Source organism: Coptis chinensis, chromosome 2 (assembly GCF_015680905.1).
Source record: "Coptis chinensis isolate HL-2020 chromosome 2, ASM1568090v1, whole genome shotgun sequence".
Taxonomy (NCBI): domain Eukaryota; kingdom Viridiplantae; phylum Streptophyta; class Magnoliopsida; order Ranunculales; family Ranunculaceae; genus Coptis; species Coptis chinensis.
The window spans coordinates 46,524,545-46,546,460 of NC_141457.1; the positions used below are offsets into that span (position 1 = coordinate 46,524,545).

General features: G+C 37.4%; 1 protein-coding gene across 1 annotated transcript; it reads left to right on the forward strand.

Annotated features, from left to right (window-relative positions):
- Positions 1–1,153: 1,153 nt before the first annotated feature.
- On the forward strand, positions 1,154–19,517 carry LOC147516269 (Chaperone DnaJ-domain superfamily protein). The gene is made up of 10 exons (XM_086588937.1): positions 1,154–1,278; positions 2,471–3,416; positions 4,629–4,758; positions 4,851–5,296; positions 6,393–6,473; positions 6,567–6,665; positions 8,906–9,055; positions 9,134–9,220; positions 16,189–16,260; positions 18,872–19,517. Exons 2-10 carry the CDS (start codon positions 2,580–2,582, stop codon positions 19,172–19,174), a joined length of 2,205 nt encoding a protein of 734 aa, XP_086445063.1. The 5' UTR covers positions 1,154–1,278; positions 2,471–2,579; the 3' UTR covers positions 19,175–19,517.
- Positions 19,518–21,916: the final 2,399 nt, after the last annotated feature.

Below are 21,916 nucleotides of genomic sequence, written 5' to 3' on the forward strand. Positions count from 1 at the left end.
CCGATTCTAAAATGCAAAGACACGGTTCATAAAAAAGACCGGATTGTGGAAGAGACAAAAAAAAAAAAAAAAGTTGATAGTCAAAATGAAACTTCTCTCAAAGAATTAAGCGACAATCTCAGCGGGCGATGGAGGCCATTGAGGCAAAGAATCGACCGTGGGAAAAATTCTATGAAAGTGAAGCGTTTAATCCTTCAAGGATTAAACTTGCAGAAAAAAAAGAATTCCGTGAGACATTGGCATGGAAAAGGAGATCATGAGCACAAATACATCGACTATGACACCTTAAGGAAAAGAATGGTACAAAAACGCAAAGAAACAAATTTTGAAAGATCAAACTCTTCGCAATTCACGGACTCCTTCAAGAAATTTGCACTTTGAAGAATACGGAGAAAGCAATTGATTAATTTGATTAAGAATTTTAAACGTTTCGTACGAATTTGATGTATTTTTAATGTATTTCCTTTTAATTTGTTGTTTTTTTTATTTTCAATAAATGTTTTATTTAAATAATTAATTAAGTTGTTGCAAATCGGAATAAATTTAATCTTAAAATTGAAATTATAACAAAGAAATACAACTAAATCAAAAAAATTTAAAAGGGTAGGATAGAATGGTAATTGCATAAATTAAGTTATTAAAAAAACTAAAAAAAAAGAATCAATTCTAACCGCCATTGGGAGTGGCGGGTGGAAAATCATAATTGAATTCTGCACGCCATTGTGAGTGGCGTGTAAGTTATTATTTTAATTAATTCACATACCTACCAATCGCCTGGCCACGGGTGCAAGACTAATTTGGATTTTTTGATTGCCCGCCATTGGCAATGGCGTCATGAGCATCTGTTATAACGTTAAAATTGACTGCAAAAAATAGAGAAATTTATAAAGATAGCGTTGGCGGTATAACGTTTTAACGTACCATTGGATCACATTTTACGTTAAATTTGGTGTTTTGCCGCACTATTGGACTTAGCCTTAGTGACCACCAGACAACGATTTTTATCTTGTTTCTTAATCCAAAGTCCAAACGTAAATACCAATATTTCAAATTTCAACACATACTATTAAAAACCAAAACATATCGTGACTGACACCGACAGAAATTATCGAAATATCGCGGCAAAGACACATAACAAGAAGTGCGATAATAACATGAAAAATGATTGACTTGAAAACAGATACATCCTCCTTTCTGGAAAGAAAGAAAGAAAGAAAGAGAGCTTCTTGGCAAGACTGCTACTCTTTTCTCCATCCTATCTCTATTTGGGGTATAAAGGTACTTTCATTACCAATCTATTCCATTTTTTATTTTATTTTATTCCGTTTTTGTATACTTTTGATTAATTACTTATTTGGGTATGTTTGTTTTTTAGTTTTTATGATGGGCTTGTGTTAAATTTGTCAAATTTTAGTTAAAGGTGGGTTTTGTGCTGATGAATTTGCTTTCTAGTTGTTTATTGATTTTGGAAAGTTAAATTATATAATGTACATTCATGGGCAGTAGTAAATTTTCTTTGCTAGATTAATTTGACATTCTAGACTGTGTTTGAGCTATTGCTACGGACTTTGTATACTGTTAACGGTAGATTTTGCTTGCATAGTGTTTAGGTTCTGTTGGTCGCGAGGATAGTGCCGATGGTATAGATTGTTGTAATATATTGATGAAGTTATAAGACACTATGGATGTAAAACTGGAAGTCAAATAGATCACGTCTTACAATGGAATTGTATACCTAGGAAGAATTTAAAAACTCTCCCACCATCTTTATCTCGTCTTAGGAAAAAGGAAAACAATATATCTCACCCGTCCTTCAAATTGTTTCCTCTTTGGTTCCACCCGAATCTTCTTCTGTTTCTTGAGAGAGTTCACCATTAAGGCCTCGAGGAGAAGAGAAGAACCTGACAAACCGTAAGTTGCTGCAATTTCGATTAGTTTGTAAGGGGCCTTTAGATTTGCTTACAGGCACGGATTTATGTACTCTAGCTGAACCTTTACCTGATTTAGATTTTCCAACTCAGTCCACTCTTGAACTGGGAAAAATGTCACTAGATTGGATACCTTATTGACCCAAATCGTCCAGTCATTTATTTTGGATTAAAATTATCTTAGATGAGTATCTTATAGATTAGTGAGCTAAATTTACTTTCATGTTTTCAATTTGCTCTGGGTGTTTCTTTCATTTCTGTATGGGAAGAATGGTTTATATTCATTCTCCCCATGGATGCTAGTGTATATGGGAAAAACCCATCAGGTTCTTGAAAAATTGATATATATGGAACCAAGGTCGAAAAGATTGAAAAATATATATGGCAATATTTTCATATATTTTGAACCCTAGTTCTGACTATTACAGTTACTAATGTCGCTTTTGCTCTGTCATGGTTTGTGGTGTACATTTCTGGGTTCTCTTTGCTCATTCAATATGACCCTACGAGCTCACATATTTTCTTGAACTCTTTGTTAACAGGTAAGATGTTTTTGGTGAAATTAAATTTTCAATCAATGGCTTTGTGGATGGAATTGGGAATGAATTAATTCAAGTCCCCGTTGGAGGCAGACAGTAGTGGTTTCTCTTTATGGCTCGAAAAGGAAATCAACAGAGGAACAGCTTGGATCGCCATTCATCCAATCAAAAAGTTCAAATTTCAGACTCCTGTGGAGGACCTTTAGCAGAAGAAACAGAAAACATAAACAGAGGTGTAGAAGTTAATGGAGTGGGAGTACCAATTGGGAACAAAATAGATAATCCTGCTGTGGACAGAACAAATAAGAAAAAAGTTCTAAACAACGAAAAGAAAAGCAACAAAAAATCTAGGAAAGCACCAGTTAAAGAGCAGCCAGTCCCAGATAAAGTACCCGATTCGGAGCAATCAGTAACAGAGTCTGGTAATCTAAGACCAAGAGAAGATGTACAAGATCCATCTGCATTTGATGTTTCCCAGCTAAGAGGAAGTGACAGAACATCACTGGGGAGTGACCAAGGTTCCGTGGGCTCGAAAGATGGCCTGGGTTGCTCACAAAATGGTTTATCTACTGAAGATGTGATGGAAGGTTCAGGGCCTTTCGACACCATGGTTAGTAAATATTTAGGAGCATCTGCTTTGTCCATTTTGAAGGCAGCCTGTGGATGGCTAGAAAGTAAAAAACCATTGTTTACCACCTTAACTGCAATCTTGTTTGGTGTTGGTGATTATATACGCCTCAAGAGTGAGCAAGCATACCCTATTATCTGGAAGTGGCTCGGGCACTTTGGAAATCTGATACTGCTTATATCCATGGTTTGGTTGGACTGTAGCCTTAGGGGCTTCGTCTCTTTTATGCGCCTGGGGACCACATCCTTCTTTGTAGTCTTTTGGTGTGGTATTCTCTCATTGATAGCAATGGTTGGGATTTCAAAGTTTCTTTTAATCATGGTTAGCTCTGACTCTGCTACGTTCTTTGGCTTATTACTTTCTTTCACATATTACAAATGGGAATAAATTGTTTTCAAGTTATGTGATAGCTGAAGGTGTTTTTTTATTTTTATTTTGTCACAAGCTTGTTTTCGGAAACCCTACTATTCCTCAAAAATTAAATTAATCTCTGTTTTACAAACAAATATGACCTAACCAACCTACAAGCTTAATCAAACTTAATCTAATGGTTAACAATATTTTTCTCGCTTAGTTGCTTATCTCTTTCTTGGTCACTGAGGTATACATATGGTTTAGTTTATGTTTTACTTTCTCTAAGGAGATTTATGAGCTTTACCATCAAACTGATATTTTATGCACGAAAATTACCTTTATAATGAAATAAAATAGAAAGTAAATTATCCAAGAAGTTTGTCGAATCAATCAGATTTCCCGTTGTTTATGTTGAGATGTTTAGTTTAGTCTCACATTCTAAGTTTAGAGCCGTGCAATATAGTTTAAATGTTTATGAGCCTCTCCACTCATCACCAATTGGTTTTGAGTTGGATGCCCTGATGTTTAAGATGGTATCAGAACAGGGTATTGTGTTTGGCCCAAAGGGCCCATTTACTCCACATAACCCAAGTATGTGGTCCATGTGTTAGGCTCAAGTAATGCCAAACGTGAGGGTGTGTGTTGAGATTTAGCTTAGTCCCACTTGGATGTTTAAAGCCTTGCAATGTAGTTTACGTGTTTATGGGCCTCTCCACTCATCACCAATTGGTTTTGAGTTGGATGCCTTGATTTGTAAGAGTTTACAAGTTGATTTTTACTAGCATTAAAAGAATATAAAACGTGAAAGCAAACCTCTGAAAACCATTGGAGAACTTGATTCATAGTAATTTAGCCATCTACACTATTACATCTCCTGACATGGGGATCAGCTTACTTAGCCTCTCTTTTGAGAAAGATGGATACTGGACTAGCTGCTTTGGTGAGTGTTAGCATGGAGGGTTCCTAGAGAGTAGCAACCTATTCAAAAATTGGCAAGAGTTAGACATGATTGCCAGTCCACAGTAAAGAGTGATACTGTAATATCTGTAAACATCGGGATTGTGGATCATTATCTTTGATAATGATGTATCATTCCTTAATCCTTATTTTCTAATTTATGTGGCTTCACATTTTTTTTTGCTGTTATCCTTTTATGTGATTTTATTTTTTTGGTCTCAGGGTGTAGCAACTCTTGTAGCATTCTTTGTTGGCTTAATGCTTGCAGCATTGGTGGTTGCCATCCTTGCTACTGTGTTTTTGTGGATGTATGGGAGCTTTTGGACCACAGGACTTGTCACCCTTTTAGGAGGTCTGTTTATTTTGCCTCTTTTTCAAATTGATCTTTACTATGTATAATTATTTCCTCAAGTTTACTGAGATCTAGAATATGTTTAAATACAGGATTGGGATTCAAAATGCACTACGAGCGCTTTGCACTCCTTTCCACCACAATATATTCCATATACTGTGCAAAAACATATGTTGGATGGCTTGGTTTATTTTTGGGATTGAATTTATCTTTCATCTCAAGTGATATTCTGATACATTTCCTTCAACGTAACATGAATGATCATAGTAGATCCAGTAGACCCCATGAAGAAACTGCAGGTTGGAAGAACCAACCAGGTTCCTTCTCCAGTGACCCAATGCATGCTTCTTCTGAAACTTTTGGAAGATCAGTCGATCGTGATTCAGGAGTACCTTCAACCGGTGGGGATGATGCGGAGCTGACTTCTGGGGATGAAATAGTCCGGCTATTGAACTCTACCGATCACTATGCAGCATTGGGCCTTCTGCGTTATGAAACTGTAGATCTTTCTTTACTCAAGCGTGAGTACAGGAGAAAGGTATTAACTGTGTCTCTTGTAATTTATTTATGGCCACCTGTTGCATTTCCTCTTATCTATTTATGTTGTCATTGAACCACTCATAGACAATGTTTATTGGAGGGATTCCTTAATCTATTCCTTGATTCTCATGTCTGCCTCTCATAATTACGAGTAGTATCATTCCTACATTTCCTTTTTTCAAATGGTAAGTATATTGCTAGACAAAGATTTACAAGTTACCAAAAAAAAAAAAACCTTGAGATTAGGGGAACTTGCTGTGAGCAGTCATCCTTTACAATTTTAAAAGTTCAGAAATTTAAAAATCTATCAGAAGTGTCATCTAGGAATTCAATTCTTTGTAAGAAATCAGGCCTGATAATCCACCACATAGTACTACCCGCATCTAGCTTGGCTCCTTCTCTTGCACAAGGTTCAACTCCAGTGTTTGCTTGCCGCTAGGTTAAGAGAAGTTGCTACAAAGTTTGATTCCTATAATTTCAAGTAATGACACTTCAGTTGATAGGAACTTTCTGCAAGAGGCACATTCAGTTCTCCTACGTTCCTTGATGATTATGCTTTGTGGCATCTTGGGCATCCTGGCATCTGGAAGAGTGGAAAATCCTGTAGGGAGGCCTCACTCAAGGCCAATTCCAGTGGATCACTATAGAGTCTTCTAGAAGCAAGCTACGCTACCTTATGGCTAACTTGTGGAATCAACGGAAAGTCCCTTTGTGCTTATTCTACAGTTCTTTAATTATGATGTCCTTGAGCCACTCACCGAGACACTGGCAACGTTTTATAGGATTTCCTTGTCCTATTCCATTATTCTAATGTTTGCATTCTAACTAAGAATAATTTGATTCATGCAATAGATTCATATGTAACAAAAAAAGTTAAACTGCTAATAACTTCGTGTCTTAAGATACTTCTTTGTAACCCTTGTATCGGGCATACAGAAACACGCTTATAGATTGTGCATCAGGTTTTCAGGTTTCAGCGTGACTGATCCATTTTGAGTTTGGGCATCCATGTCCATGTCATTCTTACATAGTGAGATCCACAGAAAAGTACAAGAAAGACTTATGCTTTTGCACTTCTGTGTTTTGTTATTCAGGCTATGCTAGTCCATCCTGACAAAAATATGGGTAATGAGAAGGCTGCAGAAGCCTTCAAGAAGCTTCAAAACGCATATGAGGTAACTTCTGGTTCTCTCATTCTTTAAGTAAAGAACACCAGGAATTTTCATGTGTAGCACTTTATGTCATATGACAGTAGTTTCTTTTTCCAGGTTTTACTTGATTCTTTAAAACGAAAAGCGTATGATGATGAATTGAGAAGAGAGGAACTTTTGAATTGGTTCCGTAGGTCTCAGAACATTTCTTTGCAGGTTTGATATTCTATCAAACTTTTTCACTGTGCTATTGCTACAACTGGATTGTTATGTTATTTTTAGAGTACTGCACTCCCATTCAATATTACTACAAAAATTGATTTGACACCACACTTACTACTTTGAGTTTCACAACAAATTAGATCCGACCTCACACTTGCTACTGTGATTTTCACAATAAAGATTTATTTGAGTGCTCGTACTCTTGTCTTCTGTCGTTTTGGGGAGATGATTGGGGGCTTGTAGTCTGTTTTTAATCAGACATCAGAGTTGTTTTGGAAAGGTTGTAGTAAAGCTAATCAACACGTTTCCTGGCAGCATATGTAAATGGATTTGAGCAAAGTCTCCAGATACCCAGTAAAAAGCTTGGTGAATGGTGATCACTTTTAGCTCCTTATAGGTGTATTAGTGTATACATAAGAAACTTAACCTGGTTCTGGAGTTGAGCCCGTAGCTAAGGTCATCGAAAACTTCATTTTGACAGTGAATTCCTGCCAAAGAAAGTAAAACAGTTAGTTGGTCTCTTTGAATTTTGTACATCCCACCACCAAATACAATTTGTCCTACCTCATTACATCATTGAAGCGTCTCATGTATCCAAACAAGGCGTAGCCCACACAGTCTCTCCTTTTACTTTTATTTCTTTTTTCCCAGTCAGTAAAGGTCCATTTAATATGTTTGCTCGTGGTAATTGTGGCCTCTCGGGAGAATCGATGACTGCATAAATGAAATGGCTTTTTGATACACAGTATTTGACAGGAGAGAAATTCTTCAAGTCTTTTAATAAGGGATGCCAGAACATCGATGTCTGCCCTGCTCAAACCAAGATTACATGATGTCTCCTCGGTTCTAACAATTTAATCCAAAATGGGTTTGCCTTTATGCTCGGATTGGTCAAACGGAAACTGGAAAGCCAAAGCAAAAGACCCGAGCCTAACCACTGATCATCCCGGAAGTGAATTCTATCCCCACTCCCAAAATTATAGCTAATCCTCTCAAAAACAAAGGGGTGCCACACCCATAAGAGCTATGGGTTGGCCCATTCTTTGTTTTTCTTGCATGTGTATTTGTGAAGGCCTTCTCGGTCTTTTTTTTTTTGGTCGATAAAACAGTATTGTATTAGAATAACAGTGTGAGAGGTTCACACTACCCTTATAATAGTTACATCAAAGTTGCACTATAGCTTCCCAATCAGTTACAATTGACTCAAAATTCAAATTCCTAACAGTAGGAAGATGAGAAGCCCAACCCCAAATGATATATTTGCAATTACAAATCAGGCTATTTAAATCACAAAACCTATCATCAAAGATCCTTTGATTTCTTTCCAGCCAAATAGTCCATGTCATAGCTAGTAATTCGCCGAATTATTCACGAATTATTCGCGAATTATAAGGTTTGGCGAATAAAACGAATAATTCGGCGAATTTTTGAATGATACGGTTTAATTCGCGAATTGGTTGGGTCGGGCTTATAATTGCGAATTATTCGCGAATTATTCACTTAATTATAAGGTTTGGCTTAATAAAATGACATTTGTATTATTTTTTCATGAATAAAATTGTAAAAATAAAAATAAAAAACGTTATATACTTATATATCAAAATTTTAAATGTAAAATATATAGCCAATTTTAAAGAAATATATTCAGATATTATACCCGTTTAAAACATTATGATATCGTATTTTTACCGTTAGCGTTTTATTGGACCGAATATTTAAAAGTATTATTGTTGAAAATTTCGAATCTTAGGCGAATAATTGACGTATCGAACTTTTGCCGTCCACGAATTTACTAGCTATGGTCCATGTAATCCCATGAGCAATAGTGGCCTTCTCGGTCTATAGTGGTACTTCTTTCTACCAAACAAAAAGAAAAAGATAATGATTAAAGATCAATTGAATGGTATCAAACTAATATGAAAGACTGAAGAAGTTATTTGTTTTATTTTGTCAAAACAACTCCACAACATTTAAAATGGTTAGCTAACAAAAGAAAGAAAAAAAGATGAAATAGGTATGGCCAAGCTCTGCTTCATTTTACTTTGCGTTTCTGAATTAAGTATCATTATCAGGAAACTCCTTGCCGAATTCTTGCCTTTTCCCAAATTTGCACCTGATTTCTCATCATACAAGGAATGCTTGTGATTTTTTTTTTCTTTCATGTCAAGCTCATTCATCTGGGTATATTTTTTACTTTGTAGTTATTGAGCTTACCATGTGGTTAACTCTTTCAGAATGGAAAGACTGGTCTCTTTGCTTCTGGATTTAGTCATTCAACTGAAGATTTACAAGGAGATTCAAGACGAATAGCCTGCAAGAAGTGTGGGAGTTTTCACATTTGGATTCATACTAGCAGATCCAAATCTAAAGCAAGATGGTGCCAGGTTTCTTCTCACATGATACATAGTCAATGACATTTCTATTTGGGTGCAGTACTTATGTTTCCCCCTGTGCTATTGAAGGATTGTAATGATTTTCATCAAGCTAAAGATGGTGATGGATGGGTTGAGCAGTCTTCTCATCCCTTTTTCTTTGGATTGTTGCAAAAGGTATTTAATTATTTGCAAGTCTCTATATTTGTTAGGTAAGATAATTTTTTGCAAGAACATCCTTTTAAAGAGAAAAGTAATAAATGGGAGTGCCCAGTAATAATAATACAAAATAACAGAGACCTTATCATCTGGCTTTTCTAGATGAAATTCTCGTAGCTAGCAGTTCATATATGAACACGATACACCAACATTTGGTCTCTAAGTTATCACCCGTGTCAGTATACATATCTTCCATTGTGCCCAGTATTTCTTTGTGTTTATGCATTTGCACGTGTTTGTTTGGAACACTTCGGAACGTGAAAAAGGCTCTACAGATTGATGATTCTCTCATCTGATGTTCATATGATCAGTTCCAGAGTAAGATATAACCATGGGATACATTGACACAACTTTATAGAAAGTTTTCTGCAGTACTTTGGTGGGTGAAGTATCTAAGACATTATCACATAAACCAACTTTGTTGTGTTAATCATGACCTGTTTAACAGTTTCAGTGTCCTGATTGTTATGGAGATCATTGCTAGCGGGAACAATATTAGTGGTGGCACTAGAATTTCTCATCTAGTAAGACAATTGTGAATTTCATGAAATTGGAGCAATGGAGTTGGAGGTTGAAGAAGATATTGAAACTTTATTATAGTGAGGGAGATAGAATACTGGGTTAGTTTGGTAAATTGGAAAAAAAGAAAAAAATTTAGTCTTTTTGGCTCTTTGTTAGAGACATGCTTTGCTAAAACCAAAGCTAATTCAGAGAGAGTGAGAGAATGGTTTGAACTTTTGATTGAACATAGCAAGATGGTTGGTTTCAGTTAAATTCTCTCTGAAAAGAGCTTTACGGACTGCAATGAGAGTCACACAGAAACCTCACCGACTGAAACGTAGTACGATGCAAAATCTTCAATGAGATTTTGTGTTTGGCTTATATGAATATCTGAAATGAGAGTACAATGCTGCATCACCACCACATGACCACCGTATCAGTCAACCACTGAGCAGCTTCCACTACTTTCTTCAGCATCACCATAATCATCTTGATCACGTTCATCTCCTTCAGTAAACTGCTTACTTATGGTGTTTTTTATTAGAGATTGATATAGTTGGGGTTGGTAATGTGATAGGTGAATCTAATGGTAATGGGGTCTGTTTTTTATAACACTTTGTGTGTGTGTGGAGTGGGTTGGGGGGTGGGGATGTGCTTGGAAGATGAGCATGCATGGGAAAGTGCGACCCAACATGGGGAATAAAGCTGAGAGTTTCATACTTTTGAGATGGTCCAAGCATGTTTGAATACTGGTGAATTGGTGTTACTCTGAATATGGTAGGTTGGTTCATCAGTTAGTTGTCTTTCAGTCACATTTTCACTACAACACTTGAGAAGAAAGAGTTGAAGATTACGTAAGTAACAACATCCGGCCTAAAAAACTAGTAGCTACAAAACAAGAGGAGCAAGAAAACAAACAAATAAAAACAATGTCTTTCAACACCAATAATTACACTCTCAGCCACCCTTTCCAACACTAATAATAGCTTTGACTTGCTTTATTGATCTTGATGAACTGCTTTTGGTCCACCATCTTGTCATGCATTTGGTCCTACGCTACTTGATTCAGGCCTACCACTCAGTCCTACAACTTCTCCAGTTGCATTTCCTATAAGTCCTTATTTTCTACTGAGCCCTTCCTTTACCCATTGATTTGAGATTTGTGCCTGAGAGAGGTATAATGTGTGTTAGACGTGAGAAGTGTAATATGGTGTCTGTGTTGCTTTTATAGCAAAAGATGTGGGAACTAACATCTTCAATGCATTTAAGGCATTATATAGTGGGTTAGAAGTTACATTTATGACACAAACTAAGGTTTGAGACCAACATGGCAACCAAGTTCATCGATTATTATTGTCATTCTTAGGTTTTATCTCGCAAGGTTTTTCTAAACATTGATTCACCGAAAATTTGTAGGATATTTAAATAGTTAGATATATGCTTGTAGCTAAAGGAGCAAACATTGTTTAGAAAACATTGGAGATAATAGGAGGCAGCTAAACCCAGTTTGAATTCAAGTTAAATAAACAAGTTTCACTCAAAAACGTTACAATTTAAGTTATTAGAGTTAAGTTAGGTCAAATTTTAAGATCAAGTAAAAATCACCAATTTTAAAACCCTAATTCAAGCAAATTAGGGGAATCAAAGCCAAATTGGGTCTACAAACTGACAACCTCCAAGTTAAATTGATGAGAGGCGAAAATAACTTACGAAGGGAAACAGTGACGGTCTTCGAGAACAGACTAGGATGATGATTGGAAATGTGAGTACAAAAGTGGGCAGTGAGGAAAAAAAATTGACAGCTGATAGGGAAGCAATTAGAATGTGGGAAGTGAGGGCTTTCTCAACACATGGGCCAGGCTTTTGGCGGTTGTCCCTCACCATGGCCCAAGAGCATAGCAGAAGTATGCACACAAGAATGTATCCAATTATGACATTTTTTGTGACATACATGGAGCAATATTACTGTTGGGGTCTGCAACACCGAACAGACTATATGTTTTCAGGAGACAGGTTTGCCTAATGAAACATTATGTATAGTATGACATCGAAAGTGTCTATGTAGCGGTAAGTTTTAAGGGACTTAGGGTTAAGCTTAGATTAATTGTATTCATGGAAATGCTTTCATTCTTTGAGAGGGAAAAAACCTTGCAAGAGAGATGAAACCTAAGAATGACAAAATGAAAGGACCCGAGAGACAAAGATTCATGGAAACATGGAATGTAAACACAAGGATAGTGAGCGAGAAAAGACAGACATGTGTGTGGGAAAGAGGGGAAGCAGGAACGTTCAACTTGAATACTGATGGTATGCTACAATGACAACTAGGAGGGTGGGCTGCTGTGATCAGAAGTGAAACAGGAGAAGTAGTTGCGGCTGCTCATGGAAAGTCGCTATTTCAGTCAATTGCTTTGATTGAACTTCAGGGACTGCACCAAGGCTTAAAGATGGCGAGGAGAAGAAACATAAACAGATTGTGCGCGCAAACAGATTCGACAAATGTACTCTCTTTTCTTAAGGGATCACACCTGTGGCAGGTGAAACACATCATCAAGGAAGTCAAGCATATTACACAAGAGTTAGAAAAGTTCGAAATAATACATGTGTATCGGGAGAGTAATAAACTAGCTGATGCAATAGCTGCAAATGTACCTAATGTTAGTTTTATTGAACTGATCCCTAGCTCATTCTCATAAGATATTAGGAAAATTGTACATGAGGATGCTAGTGGAAAACAATATATGAGATGTAATTGACTCTAAGACTTAATATTTTAATAAAGGGGTAGGGGACCTCGTTAAAAACCCTGCTTGCCGACCAAAAAAATAATAATGGTCTCAATCTTTAGTTTGTGTCATAAATGTAACTTCCCACTATATAATGCCTTGAATGCATTGAAGATGTTACTTCCCACATCTTTTGCTATAAAAGCAACACAAACACCATACTATACTTCTCACGTCTAACACACACATTATACATCTCTCACATACACATCTCAAATCAATGGGTTGAGGAAGGGCTCGGTAGAAAATAAGGACCTATAGGAAATGCAAGTGGAGAAGTTGTAGGACTGAGTGGTAGGCTTGAATCAAGTAGCGTAGGACTAAATGCATGACAAGATGGTGGGCCAAAAGCAGTTCATCAAGATCAATAAAGCAAGTCAAAGCTACTATTGGTGTTGGAAGAGGTGGCTAAGAATAATTATTGGTGTTGAAAGACATTGCCTTTGTTTGTTTGTTTTCTTGCTCTTCTTGTTTTGTAGCTACTATTTTTTTAAGTCGGATGGCTGTTACTTACGTAATCTTCAACTCTTTCTTCTCAAGTGCTATAGTGAAAACATGACTGAAAGACAACTAACTGATGAACTAACCTACCATATTCAGAGTATCACCAGTATTCAAACATGCTTGGACCGTCTCTAAAGTATGAAACTCCCTCTCACATTACCAACCCCAACTATATCGATCTCTAATAAAAAACACCATGAGTAAGCAGTTTACTGAAGCAGATAATAGCTAATCAATAGAACATTTGGTGACCAAGAATGGACTTATGAAGACAAGTTAGACTTGTGGGAGAGTTGGAGGAGGCAATTGAATCGAAGAAGATGCTTGAAAACAAGGAAAAAACAAATCACGCAAGGCTTTTGAGGTCATGTAACCAAAAGGTGGGTACTAAAGTAGTTGAGAATAATGGAAAAAGGGTTTGCCAACATATAATTGGAACCACGGTGGTGAGGAAGGAAGCCTAATATCTGTTCAATCTTCACAGCAGCCATCAGTCAGAAATACACTTGGTTGGGGTTTATTTACCAGTGATATGGATATTGATCATGTTGTGCATACTCCAACAGATGATACTGCAGTGGGTCACAATTCCGGAAACTTGGTTGGAGATGATGGTGATCATGATGATTATGGTGATGCTGAAGAAAGTAGTGGGAGCTGCTCAGTGGTTGACTGATACGGTGGTCATGTGGTGGTGATGCAGCATTGTGACTCTCAGAAATGTAGTACAATGCAAAATTTTGCTACTTTAAACACAAGCATCGACTGAAACATCGCACTACATCAACTGGAGCATGTCAGGTAAGCCATACAGAACAAACCATGTTGAAGAATTAATGGAGTCAATTTTAAGCATGAAAGATCGAAAAGCTGCTGGGGAGCTAATGGAGCTCAGGCGCCAGTTACTGAAACTCTAATTCTGCTAGCTCTAGCGAACATCTCATATACTAGGGAATTTCACTTGGAAAAGAAAATGTTCCATACTAATGGATTTGGGTCCATAACCATGGGTTCCAGGAGGAAAAGGCCTGCAAACTCTGAAGCTTGTAGATTCAGCTTCATGAAACTACTAGATTACCTTGTTAGTGTTAATGTTTCAATGTCATTCATTACTTTGAGGTCTTGTAGCAACCTTGAGAGAGAGAGTTTGAGAACATGGTGATCTTCATTGAGAGAAAGAGTTTCGCGATAGCATGGACAGGAGTTAGAGGTCTAAGTTTGATAGGATTAATGGAGAAGCGAGAAGGATTTAGAAGCAAAGGGTTTGTTACGAAGGAGACATCGATATGGGTTGCTAACAGACTCTGGTCCTTTGTTGCAAACAAGGACACAGATGATGTTCGTGCAAACTGGAAAAGGGATTCTCAAGCTGTTGAATCTATGTATCAGATCCAACATCAATGGAAGGTACATGCATATTTCTATCAATCCCAGCTCTAATAAAGGTCGCTTGGTCTACCTTTGCGTACCGGAAGTCGAAAATGGCGAGGGATGGAGAAATTTGCTACATTGCTTAAAGGCTTTGCAGAAGGGACTACAATTCAAAGTAAACAAGGTTTTGGGGCTGTGGATCTGGAGAGGAACACCACTGAGGATGGGGTTGGGGTAGATATTGCGAGGTCTGTACTGGTATTGAGGAAGGTGGTGAGGTGGCTACTATAGGAGTGAATAAGACTGAGCCACGGGGTGGTGTCGTTCATGGGACGCATCACGAGGGGATGTTGCTGAGCTCTTCAGTAGCGGTAAAGCAGGGGCAGAGGCTGGTTCAAATGACAATAACATGTTGAATGATCGCCCTTTGAGGGTGCAGCATGAAAATCATAATGAAGATAATGTGGGTGCAATTGCAAAAAGAATATACAATTGCAGAAACACGGATGATTCTCGCGATTGGATCAAATACATGGTCGTGCCATTAGCAGGCAAATGGGGATATCATCTGGTTTGGGAAGAAGGGGCCTTGAAAAACTCTTTGGGGAAATACATGGAAATAATAGTGGGGAAACACGGATATGTTCATTTGATGTAGGTGATCTTGTGTTCATCAAATCCAGGACATTTGAAGTGTTTTAACCTCAAAACTTTAAAGGTTGTTGATTTTTCAGTTCCAGTGGTAAAGATCATCCTTCTGCATTCTCCAACATCAAGTGGATCAGTTCCACTCACCACAACTAGATTACATCTTCTGATTTCTTTGTTAAAGAAAATCTACCAACCCCATTTAATATCAACTTACTTCTCTAGGTTCAGAGTCTACCTATAGTGGAGGTTTTGTTAGTGAAAAGTTGAAATTGAAGAACTAAATTAGCTTTTACAATTCAAACTGTATTATGATGAAGCTTGCAGCTGTGAATCCATGGAAATTTAAGAAATAGAGGAACAAGAAGTAGAGCTTTCTTTATTATTATTATTATTATTATTTTCTTTCTTTTCTTTCATTTTTTATAATAATTAATATTTTATTGATATATGAACAAATTACATTGGGAGAGGCGACAGACGCGCTATAAGTTGCACCACTAGTCCCGTTGGACTAGCAAAACCTACCCTTCTGAGTACAAACTGTCAACCGTCATCACATTGTTGTCCGTAACCTTCTGCAATCGTTTAAGTAACTCAACAAATTGCGATGCCAAAAGACCAAAAGTGTCAAAGGCGAATGGAATAAAGCTTAGTTATATTGACACAGATAGGTGTGTCCATATCTGACACAGATACGAAGTGTCTGACACGGTGAAATATAAAAAATTGAGGATATCACATACAAAATGTGTCTGACACAGACACGTGGATGCGTATCCGACACGGATATTTTTTTGAAATATGGCGTGTCCATGTTACATAGGAATAAAGCAGTCATCACATTTTTTTTATTAATGTTAGAGTCATGTGGGACACATTAGAGAAGATGGCTTGCTATGAAAAGCCAAAGGGCATGTATGGAAAGTGCAATGCAATTTCAGGAAACCTTCAAAAATGACCGTGGATATTTGCAGTTCCCATGTAAATAAATAAATTATTCATTCTCTCGCAGATGTACTGTTCCAAAGAATAATCTACTTTGCAAGTGTACTGAGAAGTAAATTTCACCAGTATGGTTTTTTATACCATTGGCAACAAATTTTACTTGTGCAGGTGGAAGCACCATGCGCCTTTATTTGTGCAGAAAGTAGGATATATGACGCAACTGAATGGTTTATCTGTCAGGTATTACATTAAACTTCTGATTACATGCGCTTGGATACTTTATTTCAAGATGCCTGTAGTCCATTATAATTACTAGCCTTAAGCACCTGGTTCCCACATAGGTATGGTCTCTCTCTCTCTCTTATTGACTTTTGTTTTCATTTTTTATTGACTTGTTTTTTGTGGCTCGGGCCCTACTGGAGAGTATTTTGTTTTTGTTGAGTTTTTTGTAGCTCAAATGGCCAAGTCATGCACGTGCCCAAAATTTAGGACTTGTTAGAACCGACAGAAAGCTCCTTCGGCTAGCTCACCCACGCCCCTTATAAGTAGTAGAGATATTCTACTTTTAATTTGAATGGTAGTTACCGGTCTACCAACTGTATAATGGTACATATGACACTCATGCCCGTAAACGGGACCCTCAGTTGATGTCTTTGACTAGAGTATGACATTATTAGACTATTTGAGATGATCTCTGTAGGAAAATATCATCTGTCCATTGGATATGACTGATTAAACAGTTGATGTATCCCGCTTGCACTAAAAGCGTTTCCAGCCGCTCCATATATAATATATAAACGTGCCTTCTATTTCCAGTGGTTTGGTCTTATTGAATCATTGTCCTACTCTAACTATTGTGGCAGGAATTTCCTGATAAGAATGGTCTAATAGATACAAATAAGTATAACTAGATAAGACCCAAAACACAAGTTTACTTCCATTTATTACTGCAGTTGATGGAAAATAAAGATTCAAGTACCATAACCGTACTACTTGTTCACTTTTATGCAATTTGGTCCATGAACTTTTTCCCTACTTGAAATCCTTGAATGTTTACTTTCTTTACACTTTAGTCATCTGTTAGCATGCTGTTAAATGTTGAAGTGGCAAATGTTTTTCCTATGCTGCACTTCCAAGTCAACCGAATTTGTTTGAATGTGAAACCACCACCACCTCCATTTCCTCCTTCACCATTTCTGCCACCGTAGTCCGCCATCCCCATCTTCACTATGACCACCCTCCCACCTCATCCCTATTCAGCACCAGCAACACCTCCATCTCCACCAACATGCTGCGGTTTGTACTTTTTTTTCATGTTCAGCATACTGCTTTGACTTGGAAGTGCAACCTCAGCATAATGTTTACCATCTCAGCATCCTGTTAACAGACGATGGACGAAACTCTTACTTTCTTTACACTAGTCATCCTTTGACGATCAGTTCGTCCCAATTTTTAATTAGCAACTTTATTATAAAAAGGACTTTAAAATTGGTACAGACAATTGCAATACTCGGAGGTTGGATCTCTTTTGTTTCGTATCAATGAAATCTTATTGTTCCGGTAAGAAAACAATTAATAAAATTTATATGTTGATCATATACTCCAGAAAAGTACCAATACATTGGACCAAGGTATGCACCATGAAAAGGTCTCATCATATGAGAGTATGAGACTTGATTCTGCCTGATTGTTCAGTCTGCTTGGGCGTTTCCCAAATTGATTCATTACACTTGATTCAGAAGCAGTCCGAAAATAATGATGAAAGATTAAACCATCAATGAGCACGTGACACTTCAAATCCATTGTTGTTTGAGGAGGAAACTTAAGATATACCAGTCGAGCTTTTTGTTTGTAGATGGGAGTCTTATATATTGAGCGGATGCTCTCGTTTGTAGATGTTATAGGTTTATTTTCTTTGTTTGGCTTGATTTTCTCGAGCTTTAGATCCTTGTACTAGTAGGACAGCTCATCCTACTTTGATTGCTTCTATATTAATTATAGGGTTTTTTTTACCTGCACCCTCATTTGAAACCACACCCCCAAATTCAGGGAAATTAGACTTGGCCCCCTAGACCAACTCGCCGTCTCAGTCAACGCATCTTGACCGTTATCTCCATGGTCGTCTTTGAATATCATTGTCGTTGTAAACTACCAAAATAACCCTTGACTTCCCAATTCAAGACCTATTTACATGTTTGAGAAAGAAAGAGACACGTGTCGACATCTCGTCCTATCTATTCTAACGGTCACAAGCGCTTAATACATTGGACAAGTGTCGACAAGAGGGGTATTGGTAGCAAGAAAAGACAATTAGAAAATAAATCTAAAATTATAAATTAGGCATGCCACCCCTCCCCCCCCAAATCGCCATTACAATTGAATAATCTCCATTAATGTCTTCCAAGCTTAAGAAACACTAATACACATTCTTATTAGTCATTATTCACGTTTATTACTTGTAACCTTTTAAATTTTTGAACACCCATCATCTTTCTTGAACACCCATCATCACTTTACCCATATTAAAGTGTTACTTTTAATGATTTCAAACAAAATTGGTGCTTAATTAGTTAATTAGTTGGGCAAGATGAACTCAAGGTTTATGGCTTAATTATCAATAAGTGATGTGGGCAGTTGCATTAAAAATTTATTGCATTCTCTAGTTTATATGGATTTTTTTTTTATATGGGTAATTAAGCACCAATTAAGCAACCAAATGCAAAAAAAATCCATTGTTTCTGCATTTGGTTGCTCTGCCCCCTATCAGTTGTCTGGTCATATGCTTTTGAATGATGTTTTTTGGTGAGGGAAAATGCTAACTGCATGCATATTCATCGGAATTTACTTACAGGGAATGAGATGTCCAGCTAATACTCACAAACCCAGCTTTCATGTCAATACCAGTGTAACTTCAAAGCATGGTGCAAAGGGAAGTAGTTCAGGACAGAGAGGAGCAGGCATTGACATGGAAGAGACTATGACAGAGGAAGAATTCTTGGAATGGTTGCAGAGAGCAATGCAGTCTGGTGTTTTTGAAGCTAATTCAGGCAGCCCCACAGCAGATGCCCCTTCCTCCAGAACTGGAAACTTCACCAAGAGTGGTGGCAGCAGTAGTAGCAGCAAAAAGAAGAAGAAAGGCAAGAAGCAGTGGTAAGACAGAAATATGTTTCACCAGCACACAGGCACTCATCCTTCATGACCTTTCCAAAGGTTGGTTTACAAATTTGACAGCCATAAAAAAGGTTGTTTAGTTGTTGGCGAAATATATAATAGAGAAGCCTGCATTATAGAGAGAGATTGTATAGGCATTCCGCATCGCCCCCTCCTTTTCTACAGGTACACCGAACAGTTTAAAGTGTAATGAACATCTTATTTTTCTAGTGGCCGTCTCATTTGGCCACTACATCTAATCTCACTTTACACCAGAGGCATATATTGATCAAGATAAGATTGGGCATACTTCACAATTCAGTATCCCACAATTTCCATGTATACAATTCTTATGTGCCTTTTCTTTTCCTAATTTTGAACTTTAGAACAATAATTTGCAAAGTGATGTGAGGAAGCAGCCATACACTCGTACATACAAAGCACAAGACGGCATTTATTTATTTATTTTGAAAGGCAAGCAGGATTTTTGGTTTTTGAGAGGTCCCTTCTCCCTATTTTACCCCTATTTTATTAAAATAAAAAGTAACTTGGTTACATTGATTACATTCTAACATTGATTTTGCCTGCGGCATCATCGTTCACAATTTTCCATACATCCTCTGAGAATGAGCAAGATGGAATGAGAATATAACTTGCTAAAGGAATATTTGCAGCCATAGCATCGGCAAGTTTGTTTGTTTATCGACAAGACAAGACGGCATCAGTCTCGCTAGGGCTGTCAATGGGTTTCGATAACCGACTTGAACCAAACTGATAAAAAATGGTTTGGATTTTGATAATTTAATTTATTTTCTACTGATCCGAAACCGAACCGAATCGATAAGATATTGGTTTGGTTTTGGGTTTGCCCTCCACCAAACCGATAATATGACATTTTAGTAATATTTATGATTAATTTTGTATATGTTTATCAATTGTGTGGTTAAAATTAATTGATTTAATTGATTTTATAGTTTTCGGTTCGGGTTGGTTTGGATTTGGTTTACAATATTTCTTATCGGTTTGGTTTGGTTTTGAGTTCTCAATTTTTTTATCGGTTCGGTTCGGTTTTGAGTTCCTAACTTTTTTATCGGTTCGGGTTCGGATTTTTCCGACCCAAACCGATCCATTGACAGCCCTAGTCCTCGGCCTCCTCGCCATCCCATAATTCTCCCAAGATACGAACAAAAGTAGGGAAATTGTACTGACATTATTTTTATTATATTTTTCCGATGAGTCTATAGTCTACTGACATGAACGATCGTTTTCTGGGAACGATCCAAATCAGAAGTTCAGGTTGTACCAATCAAAAGTCCTTCGGTGGAACGAAAGCTTGAAAAGTTGCAGTTCCAAAATGGATGGTCAATAATACCTCAAGCTGTTGTTCTATTCTAGATTATGCAATAAACATGGCGTATCCAGAATTCCAGATTGTAGTGAATCCTTACAATTGCCCATAAATACCTTCACCAATCGCTTGGATAACGTATACGCCCTACCTGGTTTTTACACAACTGCAGCGACTAGTAATTCCAAACTTAATAAAAGTTTCAGTAAATCGGCTAGTATTTCTTTTTGGAACTGCATACAGGCTTAGTAATTCCTGACAATTTCAGCAACGTATTCCGTAACGATGGCGGTGGATGGAAGAATAGAACACTTAAAAGCTTGTAACTGAGGACAAAAACACTCTTAATGGAACCCGTAAGCACCAAAAACTTGACGGTTTATCAGCAGACACCAGTAATGAGAGAGACAACTCAATACGACTTTATGACCTCTATTGGCCTTCAAAGCAACATTCTTCAGCAAGCGTAGCTCCACCTCTTAATAGACCTGCAAAAAAAAACCTTGTTATTACTACTTATTAGTAGTTCAGAAAATTAAAACAAAAGCCAACAACATCATCTATAGGAAAGCAGCAGCGTCTCGGAAAGAAAAAGTGAGACTATATTGGAAGCTTGGATTGCAAGTCTTCTTTTGTTATTGGCAAATGTTAGACATATTTGTATGCACAAAAGATTCCTGTAAGTAGACCCAGAAGTATGAGTATAAATGCGAGTTAAGTCCATGTCTCGGTTGCGAGTTGAAGAATTTTATTAAACCAAGAGAAAAGGTTGGTCGAAAAATCAGAACTCCACAGTTCACCTCTGAAATGGGACACCATGGGTTGGTCCGAACTTCCTTATCGTGAGTTACACATAGAATGATTGAACTTTTAGTATGGCTCGTGTTGCCACGGACTGGTTGCCAATTGCAATTAACTCCTATCAGCTTTGATTGTATAATTCATTTAGCTAGGAATTCCAGTCATTATGTTACGTGCGTCCTTTCCGTTTCTTATTGGTTTTTTACGACTCCAGTCAGTCTCTACAAAGGCGACTAATGAGTACTGACCATTTTTTAAACCATCACCCGGCCAATATAATCAGCCATAAAGTGATGAAGTAAGATGGCTTGGTCTCTTCTATTGCCTGGCATACGATATCTTGTACCTTAGCAGCGTGCTGCTCATTGCTGCTCTGACTCCTGAATTCTGACTTGAGCAGTAACTGTTAAGTTCACTATTCATTACTTTTTTTCTTTGGTAAAGACACTATTCTCAACTGATGCGCTATGATCAATCCTACGGAGCAGCACTACTATGATCAATCTTAGTTGAAATAATTACTACAATTTACACTTGAGCAGCAAAGTTAGAAAGTCCAGACTGAATTTGAGGAAACTCTGTTCTTAAGGACCAGTG